General features: G+C 39.3%; 6 protein-coding genes across 6 annotated transcripts; 1 reads left to right on the forward strand and 5 right to left on the reverse strand.

Annotated features, from left to right (window-relative positions):
• Window positions 1-623: 623 nt before the first annotated feature.
• L201_002870 (uncharacterized protein) lies at window positions 624-9,132 on the reverse strand (the record flags this gene model as incomplete). The annotated part of the gene is made up of 14 exons (XM_066218634.1): window positions 624-1,354; window positions 1,406-1,481; window positions 1,542-1,698; window positions 1,768-1,943; window positions 2,015-2,279; window positions 2,347-2,707; window positions 2,793-4,676; window positions 4,733-7,067; window positions 7,124-7,272; window positions 7,326-7,542; window positions 7,600-7,969; window positions 8,031-8,185; window positions 8,245-8,861; window positions 9,072-9,132. The coding sequence occupies 14 exons, from the start codon at window positions 9,130-9,132 to the stop codon at window positions 624-626; spliced, it is 7,554 nt and encodes a 2,517-aa protein (XP_066074731.1).
• A 767-nt stretch (window positions 9,133-9,899) lies between these two features.
• L201_002871 (uncharacterized protein) lies at window positions 9,900-13,154 on the forward strand (the record flags this gene model as incomplete). Its single annotated transcript, XM_066218635.1, has 7 exons — window positions 9,900-9,937; window positions 10,000-10,150; window positions 10,221-11,119; window positions 11,184-12,054; window positions 12,121-12,270; window positions 12,328-12,464; window positions 12,536-13,154. 7 exons carry the CDS (start codon window positions 9,900-9,902, stop codon window positions 13,152-13,154), a joined length of 2,865 nt encoding a protein of 954 aa, XP_066074732.1.
• Window positions 13,155-13,610: 456 nt separating this feature from the next.
• Window positions 13,611-15,351, reverse strand: L201_002872 (uncharacterized protein; the record flags this gene model as incomplete). The annotated part of the gene is made up of 6 exons (XM_066218636.1): window positions 13,611-13,739; window positions 13,826-14,040; window positions 14,133-14,587; window positions 14,676-14,819; window positions 14,896-15,119; window positions 15,247-15,351. The coding sequence occupies 6 exons, from the start codon at window positions 15,349-15,351 to the stop codon at window positions 13,611-13,613; spliced, it is 1,272 nt and encodes a 423-aa protein (XP_066074733.1).
• Window positions 15,352-16,470: 1,119 nt separating this feature from the next.
• L201_002873 (uncharacterized protein) lies at window positions 16,471-18,067 on the reverse strand (the record flags this gene model as incomplete). The annotated part of the gene is made up of 4 exons (XM_066218637.1): window positions 16,471-16,697; window positions 16,780-17,004; window positions 17,082-17,167; window positions 17,238-18,067. The coding sequence occupies 4 exons, from the start codon at window positions 18,065-18,067 to the stop codon at window positions 16,471-16,473; spliced, it is 1,368 nt and encodes a 455-aa protein (XP_066074734.1).
• Window positions 18,068-18,585: 518 nt separating this feature from the next.
• On the reverse strand, window positions 18,586-19,277 carry L201_002874 (uncharacterized protein; the record flags this gene model as incomplete). Its single annotated transcript, XM_066218638.1, has 4 exons — window positions 18,586-18,737; window positions 18,813-18,876; window positions 18,948-19,171; window positions 19,268-19,277. 4 exons carry the CDS (start codon window positions 19,275-19,277, stop codon window positions 18,586-18,588), a joined length of 450 nt encoding a protein of 149 aa, XP_066074735.1.
• Window positions 19,278-20,199: 922 nt separating this feature from the next.
• On the reverse strand, window positions 20,200-26,025 carry L201_002875 (uncharacterized protein; the record flags this gene model as incomplete). The annotated part of the gene is made up of 6 exons (XM_066218639.1): window positions 20,200-21,243; window positions 21,319-21,786; window positions 21,860-22,177; window positions 22,251-24,905; window positions 24,991-25,652; window positions 25,911-26,025. The coding sequence occupies 6 exons, from the start codon at window positions 26,023-26,025 to the stop codon at window positions 20,200-20,202; spliced, it is 5,262 nt and encodes a 1,753-aa protein (XP_066074736.1).
• Between the last annotated feature and the right edge of the window lie 490 nt (window positions 26,026-26,515).

Raw genomic sequence — 26,515 nt, forward strand, 5'->3', positions numbered from 1 at the left:
GTCCGAGATGAGGTCTTTTTGTCTATTCAATGTCTACCAATATAGAAAAACTATCGTTTGCTCTTGACTATACAAGCTTCGTGAACATGTCAACCAAAAAAGATTATTACAACAGGTAAAAACTACAGCACCCGGGATTCCCAAGTGGTCCCCCACCTTGGTACTAACCGAGCGATAGGTAACTTAATTGCGCCGAGCAGACGAGAGGCGATGTTTTATACCTTCTATGGCCGTAGATGAGGAATACGCTTGCCCTGCAATGATATATAAGCAAATCAGGTGGAATTGTAAGGTGACTACCTCCTTTGGGTTGTAGCCCACACAGAAATACACAAGTTTTCCCTGATAATCTATTGGTCTCGTAACTGATAGTCCCATACTTAACCCGTTTTTCTCCCTTTTGCATGAAATCACGCAGGTGTAACTCCAGCAACGGACCGGTTGAAGAGCTAGTATTAAAGTAGACATGAACATGATGCATAGTATATTCATAGTTTATCATACGATTTGTTTTGTTTTCGTCAAAAGGCCCAAAAACGATAAATAGCGAAATATAATCTGAATTTTTCACTTCCTACGAATCATGATCAATTTCAAGCGCCTATTTGACCGATATGTCTGATCTATGTCCAGATCTTTCTCTGAGTAGGAAATATAGCAACATCTTCCTCTTCATTGATATCGATAGTCTCGAATGGATAGACTACATCATCATTGCTATCTTTAGGTGAAGACCATTTAATTTCGATCTTCTGATCCTCAACCAACTGTTCTAAAATTTCGAACAATTCTAACCTATCTAGAAGAACATTGAATCTCTCTCTGAGAATTTTTAGGTTGATACCTGGTCTAAGTATAATTAAACTTTTTACACTTTCAATTGATTTCTTGTAATCCTCGCAATTCCACTCGCCATATAGATTGTACCATCTTCTAGGATTGATCCTTATATCGTCTAGTTGTTGCTCATTATTATCTACACGTCTAGGTCTAAGTTTTATTGACCATGATTCCCAATAGTCCGTCAACACTAAACGAGCAGTGTCGTATCCTGTCCAGAATACTCTATGTTTCTCTTCCTCTGCTAGAGCAGCCAGGGCTGATTTCAATGTTTCCTGTTCACATCCAATAGCATCGATCAATTCGGGTTTCGTTATTCCTTCTACAGCGGATGCGGTCACTGCTTCAATCACTTTCTTCACAGTTCGTTGATTATCGAACTTAGATGCAATTTCAGTAGGCCACTTGATAAGAGGTTTAAACGATGTTACAGCGGGTATCGATACTCGAGATTTGGGTTGACTTATTGGCGAAAGACGTCTGACATGAATTGGGAATTCATAGGCGTCGTCATCTACTCATTGAATTTGTCAGTCACGGTTTGATTGTCAGATTCGCGACTTACCGAGTTTTCGAGTACTGAAGTGATCTTTCTCGTATTTTACCGATGGGAATTCATTAACGTCAAACCCAAAGTCAACCTGATACAGTTTGAATACCGGTCAGCTCAGTTTCAAGTCGCAAAGGAAGACCTAGCTCACCTCATGATTGGAGACCATATTCATCAATGCAGCCAACTCTCCAGACTCCCCAATCAAAGGCCATTCTATACCTTCTTCGGGCTCCAATTTCGGTATAAGGGCTTGAGCATGTTGAGTTAGATCAGGAGGTAAGAAACCATCATGAACTTGTTCCCATCTATTTACGTATCACAATGCCAGTATCAATAGCGCACACACCCGAGTGTTGTTTGGAGATGATACGTACCTTTGACTAAAACCGTATTGCCTTTCGTTATCTCTCGATGGGTTAGGTATTCTTTTCAATACGTTTCTCTCCAGCATCTCCTCAATAGCAGCAGAATAAGATTCACTGGACCAATTATCAAGTAAAGTTTGTCCACGAGTGACATCGTATATCTCATCCGATGTGCCCACGATGATCTATCAAGGGGTAACCGATACTCAGTATGTTATTCAGTCCCGAAGAGGTATGCACAACACAGATGACTTACCTTCATAGCAGACTGTAACATTCCCATTTCCTTATTTTCAATCTCGACTTCAGCATTGAGCTCCTTCTCTGCAAGTAGAGATACAGACGCAGCTGAGTTCAATCTTATCTCTTCAGCTTGCAGGGAATCTGCTATTTGGTCAAAAGTATGCTGATCTGTCGCAACGTATCTCCATCCATACTCCTCTGTGATCTCGTAACTATCAAGAAGAAGATCAGGTGTAGGTACTTTTTCTTCAGCGGGTGTGGACATTGCGAGTAATCGTCTAGGTGAAACGTTTATCAGCCAATTTGTGATAGTCTGCTAGATGAACTCCTGAAACGGTAACTCACAAAGGTTTTTTATCAATCTTTTCCCTCAAAACCCTAATGTGGTCTTTCAGATCAAATTCAGTCGTACTATCCTGATGATCATCAACCAATTCTTCAGTACCTCTAAGTTTTATCCAAAGATCGAACCAAGCATCTTCCAACCTTTCATAATAAGCTTGTTTACCTGGTTGACAAGTGATTTTAGCTAATCTAGTTCGAAGTGTTGAAGCTGCCATTTCAGGATATATCTGATTCATAGCTTGACGACCTTTGTATCCATTTACTCTAGATCTAGCTCGAATGATAGCTTCACCATCAAGCATAAACTCATCATCTTCGTGGGTCCATTTACGTTTTGATCTGGTACGTTTTTGCGGTCCAGCTAAACGGAAAAGGATGATGGCGAATTTAGTCAGCTCTTCAACACTTCAAAAGCTGAGATGATCCAGGTGCGAAAAAAGACTTACTCTTGGGGTTTTTGGCTTTTCTCGTTGATGTTCTCTTTGACCCAGCTCCATATTGAAATTTGGGCATTGTCAGTCTCACACGTTCAGCTTGTAATCTTCTTCTATCAGCTAAAACGCTGTCTCTTTCTTGTGGAGATAAATCTTTAGTTTGATCATACATCATAACCCAATAATCTATTACATTGTCCGTAACTTCCAGCATTTTCATTGTACCAATTTGAATAGTTTGTTGACTAACAAATGTCAATAAATCCAAGTTATACTCAACTGATTTTCTTCTAGATGAATTTAACACTTTTTCTTCCCATGTTTTCTTAGCTAATTCTTGTCTCTCCATCAATTGTTGTCTTATTTTCTCTTGAATCTTTTGTTGTCTTTCTTGTGCTTTTAATGCATGTTCCCTGACCCTTTCAGCTATTCTAGCAGCATTGTATTTAGCTACATCCGCTCTTCGTCTTATCTCAGTCTCGATGAAAGGTAAAGGTAAAGCATTTTCATAAGCGAAATGTTCCATTTCCTCTTGGGTATTGATACTGCTCTGACCAGTAGTTCGATCAAAGACCCCATCTAAAGCTGCTTTTTGAATCGGTAGCAGATTCATCTCGTTCTTCCATCTCTTAGGTCTTTGTAAGAGTTTAGTCTGATCCATACTTATGTCTAATGTATCGGATATATTGGCTGAATGTGGTAAACCAGGTTTTGTCTGTTCGCCAATTCGACCAATTGCGTCAACTCTCATCTCGAGTGAAGCTTTTTGAATCGTGACCCATAATTCGTTGACATCTTCTTCGTTTTGAGCAGGTAATAAACCGAGAAGTGGTGGTGGTAAAGAAGCAATGTGATATACTGGTACCATATCATGAAGGACATAATAAGTAGCAGAAAGAGTATTTTCTTCTACCTTGAATCCTTTATGTTCATCACTATCAGCCAAAAAGTCTGCTTCTTCTTTAGCTACTGGGGTTACAGGTGATATGATTCTGAGAGCAACAAGGATCTGAAGTAAAGTGTGCATTTTAGCTTTTGTTGATGATCCGCCAAATCCACCTAAAGGACGATATTGTTTCGGTACATATTTAGTTTTTGTAGCACGATTTACCGGATCACGTAGCCAATGTTCGATTTCTTCGTTGTATTGCAATATCAGGCAACAAGAGAACCATTCTTCGGCGGTGATTTCCTCACACAATAGTGGGAATGCGAATATTCTTGGTGAACGTGATACCACAGAGCCACATTCTGGTTGTGAAACAGCTCTTATAATCGCTTTGTGCAAGACCTGGATACGTACACATCGACTTGATTTCCAACCTAACAATTGACCGACGACTTTGAGCTCCTTGAGAAGTGCTGTTCGTCGTTCCGAGAAAGGTCTGACCTGTCCATTAGCGGTGTATCTGGTCGGCGTAGCGTCAACCGCTAGCTTGTTACTGGGTCTTGCGGATTTCTTTAGCTCAGTGAAGGGAGTATCCGGTAGCGTTGTCGGTATGATTTGACTCTTTTTGATGCTGGGTGTTACCGATTGTGTCAAATTGCTTGACATTTGTCGAATATAAGTCTGAAGCTGATCGTGGGGTAAATCGCTGACATATAGAACAGTCGTTTTGACCCATCGGCCTGTAGGTGTAGGTACTGAAACGATAGTCTCCTTGATACGCCCGTCGCTGAGTAGAATGTTTACGGTCTTCTTGATTACTAATCTATCCATACCATATGCAGACGCAGGTGCATAAGGATGATCTGTTCCTGCATACTTGAAGGCCCAGTTTCGATGCTCGTGAATAAGCTTTGTATCCATCATGACCCCTCCATTATCGTGAAGCACTTGCACTAGTTCATTAGCTCTTCTAATGGTTCCCAGATCGACACGAGCTCCCTTTTGAGCTAAAACAGCATTAATCAGCTGGTCTTCCTGATCGAGGTATACTGATCCAACTTACTTCCTTGTGACATCCCATGCAACCTATAATTACGTATCGGCTTCGTGATTTCTCGAAGTGGAGTAACGGATTCTCTACTGACGGGCCGATCCTCAGGTGCAGGCTGTACACGCCTTAATGGTGTTTCGGGCGCTGGCATGGAGGCATCTGCAGGTGATTTGGGTTTTGCAGGACTGGCTACGGTTGAGGATGGAAGCTCGAAAACTGCAGCTTCAGCAGTAGGGGGAGGCGTTGGAATGGAGCTGGAAGGGTCTGAAAGCATGTCAGATGCTTTCGAGGTTTGCTGAGCGGCTGCATTGATTGGTGTTTCAGCCACACCGGTAGATCCTGGCTGATCGTTAGCATTGCGTCGATCCTCCTCAGCTCCGTGATCGGGATCTTTCTGAGTTGATATCGCTATGGCGACAATATCTTCCGGTAATTCAAATGGCATTTCCTCCATTGGCTCTTCTGGCAGATTGATGAATGACGTCCTCCTGTCGTTCGGCTTTTTGGGAGGCACAGCCTTGTTAGTGAAGAAGGATTGAATGCTGGTTTGGTTCTTCGCCGATTTGGATGCTTTGGACGGTGTATCGCCGGTGATTGGCAAAGCAGCTTTCCGCTTCTTGCCTTTCGTAGTAGGGGTGTCAATTGCTACATCGGCGACAGGACTGGACACAGGTATTGTACTGGAGGAAGCTGCCGCAGTATTTTGGGCTGAAGGTTGAGGCAGCGGTCTGACACCGGAGCTGGAAAGTTCAGCTAGAACAGTGCCAATACTATCTTCCATCGATTGATCGAAGAGCGATTCGTCCTGAATATCGATAGGAAAGAACCTTGAACCTGATTGCGATTGCGCATTTTTCTCGGATTGAAGAGTTCGAGTACAAGTTGGAGTGGTGGTATTGTTACCTTCGGTAGCCTTTGATTTACGGGGTTGGCGTTTTCCTTTGGGTAATTCAGTCATCTCCTGCTTGACTTCCGCTTGCTCTTTATTGGCTTTTCCACGTTTTCTGGTGGAGCGACTGGTCGTTTCGACGGCTTGCGATGGCACCGAAGGTAACGTAGTCACATGTTCAGACGGTCCCAGATTGTGCGCCGTAGTGAGTGACGCGACAGAGGCAGCAGGATTTGGGGTTGAAGGTAATTTCAAGGCAGGATCTAGCCGTAAAGCAGGATCAATATCGTTATCGTCGACATAAGGAGTGTCATGGTTCTGCATATTGTGATCTTCCGGATTCGTAACTGCAGTAAAATTTGTGACTCGAGACCCATCAGGTGCAGGCCCGGTTGGCGGTGCCTTTACTATTTGGGGTATATTTTCGTCCATTTGGTTGATCGAGGGGTTTGGTGTGACTTTGTGACTGACATCCTTCTTTTGTTTTTTAGCTTTTCTCTCGACCGAAGGTGTACCATTTCCAGCTTCAGATCCACTACCGTTATTACCTTTAGCTCTTTTCTTTCCTTTGCTTTTCTTATTACTTTTTCCTCCTTCTCCGACATTTTGAGCACCGTTCTTGGCAGTAGCGGCAGCGGCAGCTTCCAATTTCGCTCTTGCTCTAGTAGAATGTACAGCAGGTGTTTTAGTTGGGAATTGATAATAATATTCAGGTGGATGACCTGCTTTGATATCTTCTTCCGTAGGTGATGGTGGTGGTCCTATACCTGAATAGCCAGATGAAGCTGTAACAAGTAGATTTTGATCTTTCATGTATATTAAAACTTGTGGAAGATCTTCTCTAGAAAATATAGTACCTATTATCCTTCTATTTACTTTACCATCTTCTTCCACTACATGAACATATTTTCTCGGTCGACCTCTAACTTGGACACTGTCATTCGCATATTTGGTATCTTTCTTTGCTTTACTATCCGCTTCTTCATCTTCATCATCGTCGGAACCCTCTTGGTCGTCATCAACAGATATTGCAGGTGATGATGCCCTGGATTTCGCTTTATTCTGTTTCGTCCTTGCTTGTTTTGCTTTAGCAGTAGTCTTTGCTTTCAGCTTTCTCATCGCTTTAGCGTCACCTGATAGGAGACTGCCACTGTCCAGCAATTCGTTAAGTTGTGTTTCAGAATTGAAGAAGTCTTTGAACCAATTATCACCAAAATCACCAGCTGTTTCTGGTTGAGGTATTGCCGGGTAACCTTCGAGTTCTTGACCTTCTCGATGCATGATTCGTTGGAATTCAGCAGTTGTGAAAAGACGAAGCCTTCTTTCCTTCTTAACAGTTTCCATGAATGATGAGATACTACTTGGCCACAAGTGTTCTGGTACATGGGCATTATCTGACCGAAGAATTGCAAAGTCGATCGATCTTTTATACATGTGATTGGTGTTCCGCCAGATCAACTGCAAAAGCTAAGTCAGACAAGTGAACCTCCACATGTATAAAATCAGCGACTCACGTTTATTGTGATGCCCCTTTGGTCTTCCTCTGAATTTCGCTCAGATTGCAGTACAAGATCGATAATCCAGCGCTCGAAAGTAGCCGTAAGGGGGATGTTCAGGATCTGAGGGTCTAATGGAGGCGCGTATGGTGGTTGAGAGGATATGACTGAATGAAAAGTTAGCAAAAGCGATCCTCGACATCCTACAATAAGCACTTACGTTCGAGATCATGAGTAAGTTCTGGCACCTCCTCCTCCTTAAGATCTATCAATCCAGTATCCTTGGTTGCTGATTCAGGGTTATATTTGGTCAATCGGATACAGCTTGTTTTGGCTTCGCCAACAAAGACCCGTTCGATCGATCCGTCCATGACCAGACTATCAATATGTCGCACCACGGCACGTCGATGTCGCATCACCGTACGACCTGTCCACCCCTACAAGAACGTATATTAGCAGGTGCGAGCGTTAGTGAGAATGTTTAAGGAACGTACCAATGTGGGGAGTAAATTCTTAGTTCGTAGCAGGTGATTTTGTAACCCAGGATGTTCCAGCATTGTTAACAACCTTTGTTTAACGATGTGACCAGACATTAAATTGGCTTCAGTAAGCGGTGAAAAGTCGAACACCATATCGGTCATATGTTGGGTATCCGCAAGAGAAGGGTCAACCTGCTCATCACCGGATTCCTGTTCGTCCCCCTCGTCTTCAGGATCTATTTCGATCGATTCAGGTTCAGCTTCTCCGCCAAGTGCTTTGATAGGTTTGCCAACTAGTGACTGATAATTAGGGTTCTGGTCCAAAAACCGATGGAAGATTAAAAGATTGGTTATAGATGCGTGAAGGACAGCAGGAACCTTGGCACTGGGGAGGAGAATCAGTTGATGATCAAGTAGAATAGTCGAACGATATACAAAACACTCACCAAAGACCAAGTTGTACCAAAACTTTCATGAAATAATGCATACTACCCTGACTGGCACCCACAAGCGGACCGAGATCTATTGCGGTGATACCCTTCTCTCTTGCCATTGCAGCAAGCTGAAGGACATGGAAAACGGTAGATGTGATTTTGTTGATCTACAGAATTGGATTGGTCAGTATAGTGATGACGTTGAGAGCTACGAAACACAACTCACTTTCGCGTGAGATCCGGTCAGACGGTAATAAATTTCATCTTCCGTACATCTTATTCGAAGCCTTGCACCCCATTTTTCCCATAATCGCCTTAAATCCTTTTTTGGAACTGGTTGTGATGAATCACCTTCTTGACTGTCATCAATATGTAAAACTCTTAAGATCCCTTCTCCTGACGGGTCAACCTTGACTTGATTATTATTCCCATCCTCATCATCGGTATTTTGTTTATCTTTAATCTTATTTCTCTTTAAAGTAGCTTCCTTTGCTTTTTTAGCTTTTTTCCTTTGAGCTTCTTTTTTGTCTTGAATAGCTTGTTTATCTGAACGAAATTCTTGTCCAGCAAGCATAAATGCTATTTGTCTACCTCTCAATCCTTCTTTATACAATGTTGAGATATCAACATTGGCTTGTATACCTTGTGGTGGTATCCATCCTTCAGGTAATGGTGCGGTACCTAATTCTGTTGTTCCCCCAGGTAATAAGATTGGTTCATTAGTGATTATAATCTGAATTGATGGATGATCACATAGTAATGTCCACAAATGGGTAAAGTAGTCTTCGTCAAGTGTTGAATCTAGTTTGATTAGATGTGCGATAAGTCTTGTTGGATCGGATCCTGTTCAAATCGTCAATAATCAGCATTGTTATATCTTTCCCATCATCATCCATGACCCTTCCAGAGAACAATTAACGTGTTCACAAGCATCATATATCACAGCATCATCGGAGCGGACCACCTCCACCATTCTGTTATCCCTAAATTTCCAACAGTTGGGTTCGAACCCAGGATGAGAAGGATGACTTTTGTCTGAGAAGATGAACTCACCTATCGCTCCGTCAAAGGCAACATACTCGACACATTCTTCTAAGATTTGATGTATCCGCATGGCGTCAGAGCCTCTTTAGCGCCAGTAGGACGATGAATATAGGATAAGAAGGGTATATGGGTTGATGTAATAGAGATAAGATGAACAAAAGAGAGCGAGAAATAAATAGCCTTATGACTCTTAAGAAACAAAGTTAATGGGTTTGTAGGTTGTAAGTTGTCAAAGCGTCAACATACCTAATCCTCTCAGGTGATCGGTATTTGATTCCGTTAAACGCGTTCGTGGCGATTCTATAACTTATTCAGCAGGCGATGATAGACTATATCGACATTCAGCTTGCAAGCAGTGCTTTGTTTAACGCAAACAGATTTGGTCAGATGGCATTACCTCTTCTTTCGACTTTCGAAATTTCATTCAGGTAAAAATTTGGAACCAAACAATCCCATCTTTTTGACAATATTTGCTGAAGCTTCAGGCTAAAGATCACTAAATAAGGAATAAACGAAACGGCTACGGTGCCACCTGAATGAAGTATGCGCGAGAGAAGAAAGCTTAAATACGTTTACCCTTTATAGCGGAAGCCAGAAAAAAAGTTGTGATATCAGCATTTAACTTTCGAGATTAACTTTTTGAGATTTTGGCGCATGAAGATTATATTATTGCTGATAATTATCTTTGGGATGAATTGTTAGTCTTGAAGTCGAGTTTTGCGAACATAGCATATTCATCTTTTCTTCATCTACTTGTCTTTGATCTAGCTCGACAGACCACTACGATCTTTACCATCTGTGACCCTATCGTAGAAGTAGAAAAGGAACAAAATCAAAATGAACGGTCAACCGTCAAGGAAAGCCTTGAAGACCAGGTTAGTTGGATCTCGATAATGATTACATGAGAATGAAAACTGACTTCTACCGGACATTCTAGTTTCCGAGCTTCACCAAGGTCTATCAGACCTATATATACTGGTGGACCTGTGCTATTGACTAAAGATGGACAATGGTTAATAACTACTATGGGAGAAGAAGTCTTAGTTACTGAAGTGCAAACGGGTTTAGCTATTGCCAAAGTACGAGGAGTAAGTAATATGAAGAGTACAGTTACCGACGATATGCATCTTGGACATTCACTTATTCAGTTTTTTATAGGACTCAACGCCGATAACTTCCCTCGCACTTTCCTATCATACTGAACCACCTACATTGATAACTTCCCATTCTTCTCTGACAATACGATATTATCCTTTACCATCTTCCGCGCCAATTACAACAACACCCAAACCACCTCTATTAACATATACGAGAGCATCCTCAAAAGCACATTCAGCACCCATATTGGTATCAATTGTATCACCAGATTCAACATTGTTAGCTACTGGTTCTTCGGATGGTGTAGTAAAAGTATGGGATTTAGAAGGTGGTTACGTGACACATTTATTTAGAGGTCATGGGGGTCCTGTATCAGCTTTACATTTCAACTTCCCTACCACAAACGAGGAGGGGGGCAAACGTAAAATGGAATTAATCACAGGATCAACTGACTCAAGAGTCAGGATATTCGATTTGAGGGATGCAAGTGCAAGAGTTGTTGGTGGTGGTAATGCTGTAAAACCAAAAGCAGTTTTAGAAGGTCATGTAAGTGTTATAAGAGGTATAGATACCACTCAAGATGGTAAATACGCTATAACAGGTGGTAGAGATAAAGTCGTTCTAGTTTGGGATTTACTATCAGGTGAAAGTATTAGTCAGCTGTCTGTAATATCAAAAAAAGCAGGTAAATCAAAAGCATCAACGGCAATGGCAACACCGAAAATTATTCAAACCATAATAGCTCAAGAACAAATCGAATCACTTGGTTTATTACCCACCGAAGAGAATGTAGCAGGTTCGTCGAAAGGTCGTTTACTATGTTATACAGGTGGAGATACTGGATCAGTAAAGATTTGGGATGTATTAAAGGGTAAAGAAGTGGTAATTATGAAAGGGGTAGAAGGTGTAGATGAAGCTGAGGTGGATGAAGACGAACAGAGGGGAGTTTTGGATGTAATGTAAGTTTTCCGAAACACAATAAAATGAGTGGTATCTCGAATCTATACTGACAATGATGCACAGATACGACTCCACTTCATCGTCTTTGGTATCTGTTCATGCGGATCAGAATATAATATTCCATTCCTTAACTTCGTCACAAGCTATTCGTCAAATTGTTGGATTCAATGATGAAATAGTAGATTCAATATTCCTCAACAATCCTAACTCAGCTTCGTCATCATCATCTTCATCGACATCTCAGCACACACATTTAGCGTTAGCTACAAATTCAAATTTGATTCGATTGTATTCAACTTCAACATTTGATGTAAGATTATTATCTGGACATAAAGATATGGTATTATGTTTAGATAAATCATCGGATTATCAATGGTTAGTTAGTGGAAGTAAAGATCATACGGCTAGAATATGGGCACCAACACTAGATGGAAAATCATGGAAATGTATTGCAATCTGTGAAGGTCATGCAGAAAGTATAGGTGCAGTAGCATTATCAAGAAAATCTGTCAGCGCATCATTCTTATTTACAGCAAGTCAAGATAGAACGATAAAAATGTGGGATTTAACTTGTTTACCTTCAAATGAAAAAGAAATTGATGAATTAAAAGAACCTTTAAAACCAAGATCAATGATAACTTTAAAAGTACATGAAAAAGATATTAATTCTTTAGATTTATCACCAAATGATAAATTTTTAGTTTCAGGTTCACAAGATAAATTAGTCAAAGTATTCCATGTAGATTTCGATCCTTCTGCAAATTCTGGTTCCGGTAGTGGAGCTTCAGGTTCAATCAAATTAGCTGGGACATGTAAAGGTCATAGAAGAGGTGTTTGGTCAGTTAAATTCAGTAAAACAGATAGAGTCGTTGCAAGTGCTGCAAATGATAAAACTGTTAGATTATGGAGTTTAGATGATTTCTCCTGCTTGAAAGTGAGTGTTAGCGCGATGAGCTGTAATAATATAATATCAAGTTAATCGTACTTTTCATCTTTGCAGACGTTTGAGGGACACACGAATGCTGTTCTACGTGTGGACTTCTTAAGTAATGGAATGCAACTCATTACATCTGCTAGAGATGGATTGGTCAAATTGTGGAATATCAAAGATGAAGCATGTGTCAAGACTCTTGATAATCACGAAGATCAGGTAAGCTATAGTTCTTCCTAGCTCTAGGGATCATCAGCTTATGTTCGACTTGTATAGGTTTGGGCTCTTGCAATATCGAGTGATGAGAAGACTATCGTATCTGCTGGGTCTGATTCAGTAGCTACATTCTGGGAAGATTCAACTGAAGTTGAACAAGCTGAAAAGAATGAGGCTTTAGTCAAAGCTGTACAGAGGTGTGTCAGGTCGTCATTGATCCTTCGATTTCGTTTCTAATACTGATTCGTCGTTCTCTATTCATTATTAGTGAACAAGATTTCACGAATTGTGTAGTATTAAAAGATTACAAGCGAGCTATTTTATTGGCTTTATCAATGTCACAACCTGGTAGATTATTAAATTTATTCAGAACAGTCATCAATTCATCGGAATCTACTGAGGATAGTATAATAGGTTCAAAAGAAGTTGATCAGGTTATAAAGGAATTAAGTGGATTAGATTTAGTTAGATTATTGAAATTTATTAGAGATTGGAATTCAAATGCCAAAACATCACCAATTGCACAAATTATTTTAAATGCTATATTTAAATTAAAATCACAATCAGATATTGTAGCTGCCTTTGATTCTACAGGTAAATTACCAAATTCCCTTAACAATAATGAAGATGAAGATGAAGATTTAGATGGCGAAAAAGAAGAAGAAGAAGAAACGAAGAAAAAAGTAACTTTAACGAAAGATCAAAAATTAGCTTTACCAATAAATATAAAAGAATTCTTAGATGGTTTAATCCCATATTCAGAAAGACATTTTCAAAGAATTGATAGATTGGTTCAAGATTCTTATATGTTAGATTATATTTTAGGTGAAATGGATGGTGGTTTATTTGGTGGTGAAATTATGGATATTGATGAGACATATACATAAATATAGCTGTAGAATATGAAAAGATACTTCCTTACGATTATTTCATACTACCATAGCATATGCATTGTTTACCACAATACGTTGAACTTTTCTTTTCTGGTTCAAAAATTATAATCCTTCCCTCCATTGTCACACAATAGGATTAAGCGATATATGTCTATCCAATATTCCATATAAATTGTTCAAGTCTATTATCTTAATACTTCACTAAATAATATGCTTAGTCAGTAATGATCCAGTCACGTTTTACAATCCGCATGATGTTCTGAAGATAAATGATCGTATAGTTGTGAAAAGTCCATGTATGCATGATGATTATGGCCAAAATTACCTGAAAAGAAGGGGATATGACATGAAAAAAGATTTATGTCTATATAAACCTATCTATTTCCAAGTTTGTCGATAATGGAGTTCCTACTCTCCTGTGAATGCTATAATGTTGCCCTGTTATCCTATTTACAATCTTTCAACAACGATAGCAGAAGCAGCACCACCACCGTTACAGATAGCAGCTACACCTTTTTCACCTTTCTTCAATGAGTGAATCAAGGTAACTACAATTCTACAACCTGATGAACCGATTGGCTGTAGTACAACAAGGAGGGTCAGCATATGCTTCTTTTCGATATACAATAATCATTGAGCAGAATGAAAGCGTAAACAGTACTTACGTGACCTAAAGCTACAGCACCACCTTTAACGTTAACTTTACTTCTGTCTAAACCTAAAACTTTTTCAGCTGCTACAGCAACAACTGAGAAAGCCTCGTTGAATTCCCATAAAGCGATATCTTCTTTTGATACACCTGCGTTTTTAAGAGCAATTGGTACAGCAAGTGTTGGTGCTGTTGGGAAATCTATTGGTGCACAAGCAGCATCGGCGTAACCTATCAAGTGCGGAGAGCTGAGATTTAGCATATGAATTCCATAATTATATTGGGTAGGACGAATTCGTTTGATACAGCCAGAGGTTACTTACCTAAGATTTTGGCCAAAGGTTTCAAACCTTCTTTCTCTACAACATCACCTGAAGCTAAGACGACAGCAGAAGCACCATCATTCAATGAACTTGCATTTGCTGCAGTGACTGTACCATCTTTTGTGAAAACTGGTCTAATTGTTCTGAATTTTTCTTTTAATAATTTTTTATAATCTTCATCTTCTTTTACAACAATATCACCTTTTCTAGTTTTAACTGTAACTGGTGCAATTTCTTCATCGAATGCACCTGTTTTCCATGATTCTTCTGCTCGGGTATACGATGATAAACAATGATCATCTTGATCTTCTCTTGTGATTTGATGTTTTTGTGCTGTAGAATCTGCACAATTTCCCATAGGTACTTTGTTGTAAACATCAAATAATCCATCAACAACTAATGAATCTTTAGCTTCAAAGTTTCCAAATCCAGGTGGGTTTCTTGGTACAAGGAAACTGTACATCAACAAGTGCATATTTGTTAGTGAATATCTCTCACATCATTATTTAGTCAGTCTTTGGCATAAAAAAAAAGTCAACTTACGGTGCTTGGGACATACTCTCCATACCACCAGCAACCATGATGTTCCTTTGACCAAGTTGGATATTTTGAGAAGCGAGCATTATAGCTTTCATACCTGAAGCACAAACTTTGTTGATTGTGGTAGCATCGGTGGATTCTGGAATACTAGTAGTTGCGAATGAAAAGTTTTAGCAAAGACGAAAAGAAAACATTTGAATGACCCAGAAACTTCGCTACGTACCCAGCACCAATGACAACTTGTCTAGCTGGAGATTGACCAACACCAGCTTGTACAACATTACCAAGATAAACTTCTTCAACTTTTTCTGGTGATAAATTTGCTTTTTCTAAAGCATGTTTAACAGCTACAACACCTAATTGAGGTGCAGATAAAGTTGCTAATGAACCATCTTTTGCTCCTACGGGTGTTCTTGAGGCTGATACAATGTATACTGATTGAGTTGACTAAATGAAATTACCAAATTATCCAAAAGTCAGTCAATTGTTATGATCACTTGCGCTAGGTGGCGATTTGAAGTTCGCCTGATTCAAGCGTTTAGTAAGCAAGAGTTGTAGGGTACTACTAGCTTACCATTTTGAGATGTGGATTATGCAGTACTTTTATTAGACTTTTAGGAGAGACAGAAGATGTTGATCTACGTATAATGGTTGAAGTGAATGATATATATAAAGACATTTGTCAGACGAATTCAAGAGTTGCAAGTCGATATCGTACGAGTTGGGTGATGAGCTGGGGGTGGTACGAGCGTAATAGCGGAAAACAGAAAATTATGGAAATTATGGAATTAGTATATTGGGGATAAACCAATTTTTAGGGTAAGAGACGCGACTATTTATCCTGAAAAATGATAACAATGATAGTCCCTGAGCAAACCATCTTCGACTTGCTTTCTAACCATTGCAATTCAGTTGATCATGTGTTCATCACATCACTTGAAACATCCGGTTATGACATTATTGAATGGTAAGATGATCACGTAGCCTTTTATCCCATCGATACAAACCAGTAGGTTGTGATGGCAAAGCGAACATCTCATATATGATCTGAGGAGACGAACCCAAGGCAGAAAGAGTGAGCTCCGGCCGTGTGCCTGAAAACTGACTGATTTGTGTGCTTGTACTCTGTCATTCGTACTATGATATTCAATCTGACTTGCCGTTATCATGTTGCCTATGGTCTACACCCACTCACAGCACAGGAATCACTAGGGGGCCCTTCATGTTCAAATTACTTGTAATGTCGAGTTCGAGATGTATCATTGATACCTGATGGATCCTCTGGATAGCTACCTTTCGGTATCGATATTCCGCAACAACGATCGAGTTATATATGCGTCTGAACAACAAGTAACCGCAAGTGTTAAATTCTGTTCCTTTGCCGTCTTCAGGTATAATCAGTTCGGAAGGGGGGAAAGGGGAAGAGGAAGGGCGGACGGGAGAGGGGGGAAGGGGGAATGATAGTCATGGAGGAAGAAGGACAAATCCTGGACGTACTTGTGAGATTACCAACATCGGAACAAGAAGCTTAACAGGCTTAAGAATACAGATAATAACAGGATTGCAACGAATAGATTTACTGCATATACATCATGCAGAAGAAGCGATAGAGAATCTCATGAATGGTCAAGAATGACTGTATAAACGTCCATTCTTCTAACATTTTCCAACAGAGTGAATCAAGATTACAAAAGGCTTTTTGGGATGACTACCAATATCGAAAGACCACAAATAAAATATATTATCTATACTGCACAGAATCTAGTTCTTATGTCGACACTAACTATATTTCGGTTAATTATGGATTGATAGACGATAGTCCTAAACCATCTATCCGGTTACCATTTGTCTCCCAACTGTTTCGTTTTTTTCTATAAAATGTCACAGGCATTTCACCTTCTTCTTTATCTGCCATATCGACTGAACCAATGAAATCATAACCTTGACTACAATGTGTGATTAATTTCATTATTGTTAAATGTATACATCTTGCTGATATTAATGATTGAGTTGAATGTGCTGTCCCTAAATCGAAAAACAAGAATACAGGAAATATTCAATTAATATTAAATTCTATTTACATTCACCTGATAAGATTCAGACTTACATGGTGCACCTCTTAATCTTAATTCTCTACAATGTCTCTCTCTAACTCTAGCATCTCTTAATCCATCGACCCACCAATTCTTTATACCTTCTTCTAAAGCTTGTCCAACATCAGCTTCAGCATCTATAATCCATATTCTATCATGTGAATAAAAAGCTACTGCGAAAATTATAGGATCTGGATCAGGTTCTCCTTGTTCAAATATCAAGGTGTCTTTGCCGGAGTCTAGAGTAGAAAAGAGGAATATCAGTACGTCAAACAAAATATTTCATGGTTACAACTATCGTAATTGAAATAGTCACCTTTAGCTGAAGTTCTGAATGATGATGTCAAGCTGTATCCTTCTTGTGCGAATGTCGTTAGTAATCTAATCAATATCCGTTTTGACCTGTCAAAAGGTAATGTGAAATCACGTTAGTACGGGTTTTTCGTCAGACTACTTAGAAGTTTTCACTCACGATACTTGATCTGAAGAAGTTGGCATCCAAGCTTGTGATTTTAAATTAACTTCCCAAACACCTGAATTACATCCCTTTTCTCTGTGTTTTTTCATTAATTCAGGTTGATATTCAACTTCTTTAATTGATGAAATACCTTTTTTCCATGAATCATTTATTGAATCTATAACTTTTGTTCTTAATGATATTGGTAATGCAATAAAAGATAATGTTGATGTTGATGATATTGACATCATAAAAAATGGAAATTTATTTTTGTATGATTCCTCAGAACCATCATCCTCAGAACCAGGTAATGGACAATGTAGTTGATTAAATGACGATACTGATGTTCCTGGTGTTGAAGAAGGTGATTGTGAATGTTGATCATCAAAATTTGAGTAAGAGTTTGTATTTGACATTGAATCTATAGTATCTGTTCTATCAAATGCTAAAGATGACATTCTTTTGTGTATTCCACTAAACATTCCTGAACTTTGACTATTTCCATCACTTGTGGAAGAGGTTGAAGATGGACTAGTTGGATTTTTAAGTATACTTTGTAAACCACTTGTTGATGATGTATTTCTATGTTGAGATGGTCTACTGATCCCGTCGATAGTTGATGTTGGAGTTAAAGTCAAAGGTGATTTTGACCTCGATCCATTCATTGTTCCATTATCGTTATTATTGCTTGGAATAGATATGGTGCGTTCTAACTGTAAACTTTTTCTTCTAGATTCTGAGTTTGGAGTAGGTATGAAAGCAGGTTTATCTTCTGATATTTGTGATTTACGTCTTTCTTTCTTTTCATCATTTTTTATTCCTAAAGTAGGTAAGTGGAATGGCATCTTGGGTATCTAATTCACTGATGAGTCAGTTCTGCTGAATAAGAAGTTACTGCGTTTGAATACAGTAGGTAGATGTGTTGAATCTTTATTGATGTGGGTGTTAATATGACGGCAATGGCCTTTACGCAGATCTTGGCTGTTTCTTCAAGACATATACTCGGTTACTTCACAATGATATACAAATGTGGTAAAATATCGAGCAAAGAGATCTAGCTATATAACCTTTAATTATGTTGTTCAACTTGTGCTTGGCTGTTTTTATGTTGTGTGGTTCCGGATGTATTTGGTAAGGGATTTCCGCATTACGTAGTGAATATTCCCACGTTGTTCTGGGCTAGTAGGAGACATGACATCCCGAGGACTAGGAAATGCAGGTAGTCTTTGCCTCTAATCTTAGTATAAGTATTAGGTAGGGACTTCGAAGTGTAAGCGTAATAGTTATTGCATAGCATTCATTGACTTCGTTAAGCTACATATGAGAAGAGTATAGAATATTAAAACAAGGACCTTTGCTTCAACTACATAATCTTAGCAGCAATCTTTTCATCAGAATCAAGTGGTTCAAGTTCATGTGCACCGTATATACCTGATTCTCTAACTGCTCTTTTAGCATCGGCTGCTGCGTGTTTTTGGGCTGTTTTGATGAATTTGACTTTTTCAGATTCGGAAGCTATACCAGTATCGATATACATCAATATACAATCTTCTAGACGTTGTTCAGAGTCAAGGATGTGGGTATACTCACTAAATGGAAGTCTTTTCTCTTCAACTAACTTGACTACTCTACCTTCGGCAAGACCGACGATGATCTGAATATGGGAAGTTGGCGTGACCAGTCAACATACTTTCAAACAACATGATAGTAGTACATGTCACTCACTTCCTTTGATCTAGCATGTGTAACTTTACCATCAATACCAGAAGTATGAGCTTGATTATTTTGGAAAGCTTGGAAAGCTTCATATGCAGCTGCAGCTCCGACTACATCAGCAGGGAAATGTGCTTTTCTTTCTAATGGTGTATCAGCAGTAACTAATAAAAATTCTGCCCTTTGTTTAGCCAATGGGTGAGATGAATGATGAGCAGCGATTTTAGCTTTGAGTTCTAGATAAGTTGAAATGGAATTACAATTCAAGTTAGTTAGTTAGTTAGCTTGTATCACCATACAACGTAAAAAGGGAATGATATTTGTGAACTCACTTTCGAACATTGTATATGATGATGATCTTTGGTAGTGATAGTGTAGTAGTAGTAGCAGTGAATTTCAATATATAAGAACTAGCTTAGTGAGTATCTGATAGTCGTGATTGTTTATAAGGAAAAAGGCATCTGATTCTCTTAAATTCCCATACCCCTTATATACCTTACTCCTTCTCCCTCCATGTCTTTCCGACGATTCGCTCTTTCAGCATTGTTGATATGGTTATATTCACTTTGGGAAGTGACGTCAGATCAAATCAACCTGTAACACAGTGGTGATATTTCCAACATTCCTTTGATAGCATCATATCATACCTTATTATTGATGTTGTTGAGGTACATCGTGTGCAGTGTGCAGTGTGAGTCGAACAGAGTGTGGAAATGACGAGTTGGATCAACAAAATTCAAATTGAAGAGGAGACTTTGATGGTACCTGTTCTCCTCTTTTTATTGTTTTCTGTTGTTAAAATAACGTCATTTGATGGTCTGTGCGTGTCTCTTTAGGGTAGTCATGGCATAAGAAATGGGTCCGAGTCCTTTGTGTAATTGAATGGTTGATGCTCATAAAATTGGGCAAAATAGGCATATTTCTAGAAATGCACGTTTGATTTATATTTGATACAATAATAATGATATTAATAACAGTGACTTATGAATGTATGATGGGGAATCTGAAAACCCTTCTCACGATAACAACTTCATTCAACCCTTCTTTATCCCCTCTTTCCCAACTTGCATATCAACCAGGAACCATTCTCCTTTCCCTCGTAAAGATATCTCCTTGTCGTTCTATACCTAAATATATCTGAATATCTGAACTTTTGATCCTAATAGCTACATTTTATGTATGTTGATGCGAAAATGACGTGTATAATCTAGAAAACCCCCCTAGCAAAATGCTGAAACCATATATATAATACATGTGTAAAGACTTATTTCTTCTTTTGGTCGCCATCTTTATCATCAACCAACGAATTTGGACTTGAAGCTTGACCAAAACTAGTTGCGAAAGGATTGCCTTTCTCATTTGAAGAAGAAGGTGAAATGAAGCCAGTTGATAACGGTGATTTAACAAATTCTTTGGTTGATGATGTAGAATTCGGTAATCTAGGTGTTTCTCCTTCTGAATTATCATCATTTCCAATCCCTCCGTAAGAAGAAGATAAATCCATTTCACCCATTTTAATAGATACTTCATTACTTGATCTTCTATTCAATTGCGGTGAAAATTGTTGTTGGTGGTCAAAAGAAGATGAATTGTCGAATTTATACATTAACGGAGTTGGAGTTACATCTCTTGATGTTGATGACGACGAAGAAGACGATGAAGATGTCGAAGTAGATTTAGATTGATGATGATCTTTCATAACAGAATTAGAAACTTGTGGGAAAGAAGAACCACTTAGTTTTTTGATGGGTTGAATTGGTGAAACTGATGAATTTCCAGATGAAGGATTTGAATTTGTAGGAGAATTAGCTGAATTTGAGTTGTTCGAATCTCTTTGACCAGGTTTTAAAGACCTATCTATAGGTTCTTTGTGTGATTTGATCTCATAAGGAACTTCAACTTGTTTACCTTTACCTGTAGGTCTAGCTTTATCCATATTAACTTTTCTTACAGTATCTTTTACATCTGTGGAATCATCTTTTGCTAAATCATATGCTAATTCCCATATTGTTTTAGGTATATTTTGTCCAACGTTTGAATAATATGCACCAACAACAAATAAATCTGCGATGATTTGAGCTAATCCTAATCGAACATCAACAACATCTTTTGATAATTTTGGTAAAACAGGTAAGAAAAAATCTTCAAATGCTTGTCTATTTGGTGGTGGTTTGACAAATTCTCTTAAACATCTAACAAATGTCAATCTTTGCTTGAATGCTTTAGAATCACCTAAATCCAACAAGATATCTCGAAATTTCTTAGCTACAGATGATTGTGTACCAAGTACCTCATATGCTTCAGGAATCTAGATATCGTATGTTAAAACAGGTCATCAGCTTGTTTCTTGATTATAAGCTTTTTATGGTAGAATGAAACTCACGCCCCTAGTAACGGCATCCCTTACGGCAGCAAAAGGATCAAGTAACGCATCTCTCATCATTTCCAAAACTTCTTCAACTCCATGCCAATTAACGAAAGTCTTTAAGAAACTTGGGATATGTAAACCTAATTTCTCTCTTGCTCTCCAACCACCCAGCATACCATCTTTCCAACCTCTTGCTAAATGTCTGAAAAGACTCCAACCAACCTCTTTAGGTACTGAAGCAATAATCACATCAACATGTTCAAAGACTCTTTCTCGTATTTCCTCAGAATCACCTAAAAGTCTTGTATAAACAGGTAATAAATCAGAAACAACTTGATCTGGTTTTAGAATTTTCGTTAATTCATGTAAGCTTGATGCAGTTGTTCGTAACACTTTCTCTCCTGCTCGATCTTGTAATCTTTGGAAAAGATCCCTTATATCAGTCCATCTTTCCGATCCCAATGTGAGACAAACGCCAGGGAACTATATCAAAAAGCGCACGTCAGCTATTATTCTACTCCAGCGTCGCGCTTGACTCGATCGCTCTAACACTTACATTGAAAATAGCTACTACATCCCAATCAGAATCCCTTTCGCCTTCTCCAACTTCAGAATCATCGGTGTAAACATCAATAAGTTCATCAGGTGGACCTCTAGAATCATCATGAAATATATAGATAACTTCCCCTAGCATCTCCAATGCGGCACATCTAACGTCTTCATCACCTGACATTAGAGTTTGAACGGCTTTCACAGCGAAAGATCTTCTATAATCTAAAGATTCTATTCTTCTACATAAAGCTGGTAAAGCTAGACAAGCGGATTGCTTGACGTGATCATTTTCGTCTTCACAGAACATTTCAAACAGTGGTAACTAATCATGTAGAACATACAAATTAGCTCTGAGTATATCACATCAGTATGTAGATGGGGAAAAAAAAACATACCATCCTATAGATATGTTCAACAGGAACCAACTTGGCCAATGAACTCATAGCTACTGCAGCTTCAGCTCTAACTGGAACATCACCATCACCCGAGGCTAATATCTCCTCCACAAAACCATATTCGATGATTTCATCTTGTTCGAAAAATTCTGAAACTGATCCAATTAAATTCATTGAAGTCGCTCTTCCTGCTGTAGCTTCTTGAATTAATTGAGCTTGAAAAGCTTCGTGATCACGTAATTCATCTTCATCCATTTCTTGATCTTCTTCAAAAGGCATATCAGTTGATAGTTGACCCATACCAATTATGATACCTTGTAATAATTCTCTCTCAACGACTGATTTAGCTTCTTGGAAGAATGGTCTTAAATCATGCTGATGTGGTCCATTTTGAGTTGCATATCCTTTTCTTTCATCTAATTCACCTTGTTGCGCGACGTGACCCCATGTTTCTAATGAAATTTCACTTTTACCTCTTAATCTTTCTAAAACAGCTACAACTCCATTTCTAACTGATTCACTTATAATTGGATTTTGATTCAATAGTAATGATCCAACAAGTGGAGTGAAGAAGTTGACCGATAGAACTGGTCTATCGACTAAAATTCCTTGATCTTCCTTTGAGTAATCTTCATGATCCCCACTTTCAGCGTATGGCTTAATATACATCCCAGGACTAAAAGCTGTCTCTTGTGATGAAGCTGAAATTGATGAACTTGGTGTATCTACGTCAACATCTTCATGGATACCACCGGAGAACTTAGATGACGATGGTCTAGTTAAGCTTGACCCTGCAGATGATGGTCCCGTCGCACTTCCAACGCTTAACATTGAGTTATTGGACTTTTGCCTTTTCATTGGAATAGCATTTTCGGTAACTTCTGCTATGGTTGGAGTAGGTACAGTGTTCATTCCTTCTGATGTAATTGTTACTGTTTCTTTCCTTGCTTCTGGCGGATGTCCTTCTCGAGGCATACTATGTCCAAGTGGTTCAGGTATTTCAATCATTTCACCTTGTTCATCTTCTACCAGCAGTTTACACGTTGAATAGAAATACCATAATATTCGATGTAATTCTGATGCGAAAGCTTCTTTGACAGTTTCGTCATCATCCATCGAAAATCCACTAAGTAAAGGTAAAACATATTCTACTGATTCACATGGATCGACTTCGTTCAATAAATCTCCTAATACCCTTGCGACATATGCTCGGTGGAAAGGATATTCACTTTTACTTAGCAGGAAAATACGTTCTAATGTGTTGAGACCTTCATCGTCAAATGTTACGTCCATCTGAACATCGCCCATGGGTAAGACATCACCTTCATCTACTATATCAACATCACCCATATGATCAGGTGCCGAATCGCCTGTCCAAGTTTGTGATTTGATGTCTGGAAAGTAACTCTGAGTAGCATTGGTTTCAGCTAAATCACCAACTCTGTCCTCTGCTTCACCTAAAGGCCCAGAAGACCGAACAGTTGGTGGCGATATCACGGGTAAGACTCTTGGTGATTTCCTAGGGCTTTTTCTGGCTCGACTCGCATCGTTATCTTCTCCTTCAAACGGGTGGTTGGAAGTGTAGTTATCGGGATTAGAGGTAGAGCGTTTTGGCGATTTGTCTAATTCCGCAGTGATACTGAGGGTGCGATGGAATGATGGAGGGGTACTCCGAGCCTTTGGATCGTAGTCTGACAGGGCACGTCTGAGGACTGCAGGTCGAGCTAGCGGAGCGAAAAGCGGTGGAGAAGGAGGTCTAGTAGAATTACTGGAACTGGAAGCTTGAGCGGGTTCAGGGAAAGGATTTGGTGGTTTCGTCACTGGTGGAGGTAAAGCTATGGGCGGTAAAGAGGTTGAAGCTTGAAGTGGTGAAATAGCTGTTTCTTCCTTGTTTTCTGGTGGAATAGGCGTTACTAGCGGTGATTTCTGGCGTTGATCTATAGATCCAGACGGATTGCCCACGAGAAATTGTGGACGCACGACGGAAGACGTGCTATGACCTCGCGGACGACCCTTTGGGGCTGCTGCTAGGGGTGGGGAAGCGCCGGCATTGTTCAGCCTATTGACTGATGCTGATGTTGAGGAAGATGATGTATGTTGTGGTTTGGATCTATTCGTAGGTGGACTTCTTGGTCTGGAATGATCGGAAGGTAACCGCATAGGGCTTTTAGGTGGACTGGCAGTTGTAGGTGAACCACGGTGAAGAGATAATCTACTTGTAGGACTATTCTGAGATGAATTTGACAATGATCGATTATGTCTGCTGAGATTGATTGAAATGGGTGCTGTAGAAGGGGGTGAGTGAGCTAACAACGGGCCATCCGCTGCTATTGATGATCTTCTTCTCCCACCACCATAATATATTTCAGTAGCCCCAGTTGGATCTAAATTAGGTGATATACCTCCTGATCTAGGTGAAAAGCGGAAAGGTCCATTGGCAGGCGACTGACTCCGTTTCACCGGTGACACCGGATCGTGTGGATCTACAATCGGTGAAGGCGGTTTCCGCGATAATGAGCTTGAATTAGAGGATGTTGTAGATATGATAGCGGGAGAGAATGCTGGAGTGACAAAAGGTGACACAGGAGCAATAGGAAATCTTGAAGGTCCAGGTTCAGGGGGTACACTGCGATGAACAGATCCGAGAGCGGGCCACTATAGTGTGAAGAATACTAGGTCAGCGTACGTTGAGAAACCTTAAAAACTATTAGGTTAGAGGAATGAATGAACAGATACGCACAACACTATCCCAAGCATGCTCCGCGGGTAAATCATGAGGTTCTTCTAAACTTGCTAAAGCATTTAAACTTAATCTCCTGGGTCTACTAGGTCCAGCTTCATTTGTTGAATCTTCCACTTCGAAATCATCTTCAAATAAAGCAGGTTCTGAAGGCGGAGTTGGATTGATTAGATTGTATTTGAAATGATCTGATGAAACTGTTGATATTGAACTACTTCTTGTACGCGATGGTGTGGAACCTTCGGATTGTAATAATTTCTCTTTCAATTCATCCCTCATTTCAGCTAAATGATCTCCCCCTTCAGATTGATTTGAGGATAATGAACTTGATCCTGAACCTGGAGTTGGAATCGATTCAGTTGATAAGCGTTGTATAGCTTGTAATGCCGGACGACCGTTTGCGTTTGATCCAAAAGTGTTATCTGCTGAAGGTGAAAATGTGCCGGCATGAATATTGCTACCACCTACACCAGGAACTAGACCTAAAGGAGAATCGAAAGAGTTACCGAATTTGGGCGAAGTAGCAGAACTTGTAGATGGTGTTGATATACTATTGACAGGTGAATCTATCGGAAAGTCTGCTGGTGGATTAAAGTCAGGGGGAGGTAAAGGAGGTGAAGAATGAGTCGGTAGCTCATCAGGTGGTAAAGATGGGTTCGAATCTATTATACACGAAGTTAGCTTGAATCGCGATTTTCTTACTATTCACAAGATATAACTGCAATAATTCAGGATTTATGATAATAGCTATCGGTGTGAAGAGTTCCCATTGCTATTATCATTGATGGCCGACCTTGAAAGGTCAAGCTGAATATTGTGGATGTACAAGAAAAGCGTTTGTTGACGAAATGTCCTTTGTGTAACGAGATGTTCCGACGACATCTAGTGAACGAAAGGAAGTGTGAATCCTTTCCACTTACCATTAAACCCGAAATCTTCTTCCACTATACGTGATCGATCACCTTGATGATTGCTACCTGTCTTCAATGTAGGGGTGGGAGTCCCCTCACTTCCTGACTGTGATGTAGATCCCATTTTTGAGGAGGTGATGGAGTATATTGAGATGATGAAGGAGGTCGAAAAGATGATGATTATATGTTGGTATTGAGCTGTATCGGAATCATGGACAAGTGATTATTCTATTTTAGATGAATGAATGACCAATGATTACAAGTATGCTACTGTAGGTATCCCTACCTAGCCTTTGACTAATCACACTGAGTATTAAAATTGGTGTATGTAGTCAAGTATAGATATTACTGATTGATTGATTGATTGGACTGATGTATATACAAAGTTCTTGTTGTATAATCTCTAATATTTCGGTTTCGGTGGTGGCAAGCTAAGGTCGAATGTTAACTTGGTTATTATTTATTTAGTCGGTAATGGTGGAGCAAGGTTAAGGCCGGAACGAGTCTGGATTTTCTAGATTTTCATTAATTTAGTTTCTATAGTCGATGATTTATGCAGGGTATATATGTACTTGTGTCCGAGTATATATATGTATGATACAAATGGTAGTATT

Source organism: Kwoniella dendrophila, chromosome 3 (genome assembly GCF_036810415.1).
Source record: "Kwoniella dendrophila CBS 6074 chromosome 3, complete sequence".
NCBI lineage: Eukaryota > Fungi > Basidiomycota > Tremellomycetes > Tremellales > Cryptococcaceae > Kwoniella > Kwoniella dendrophila.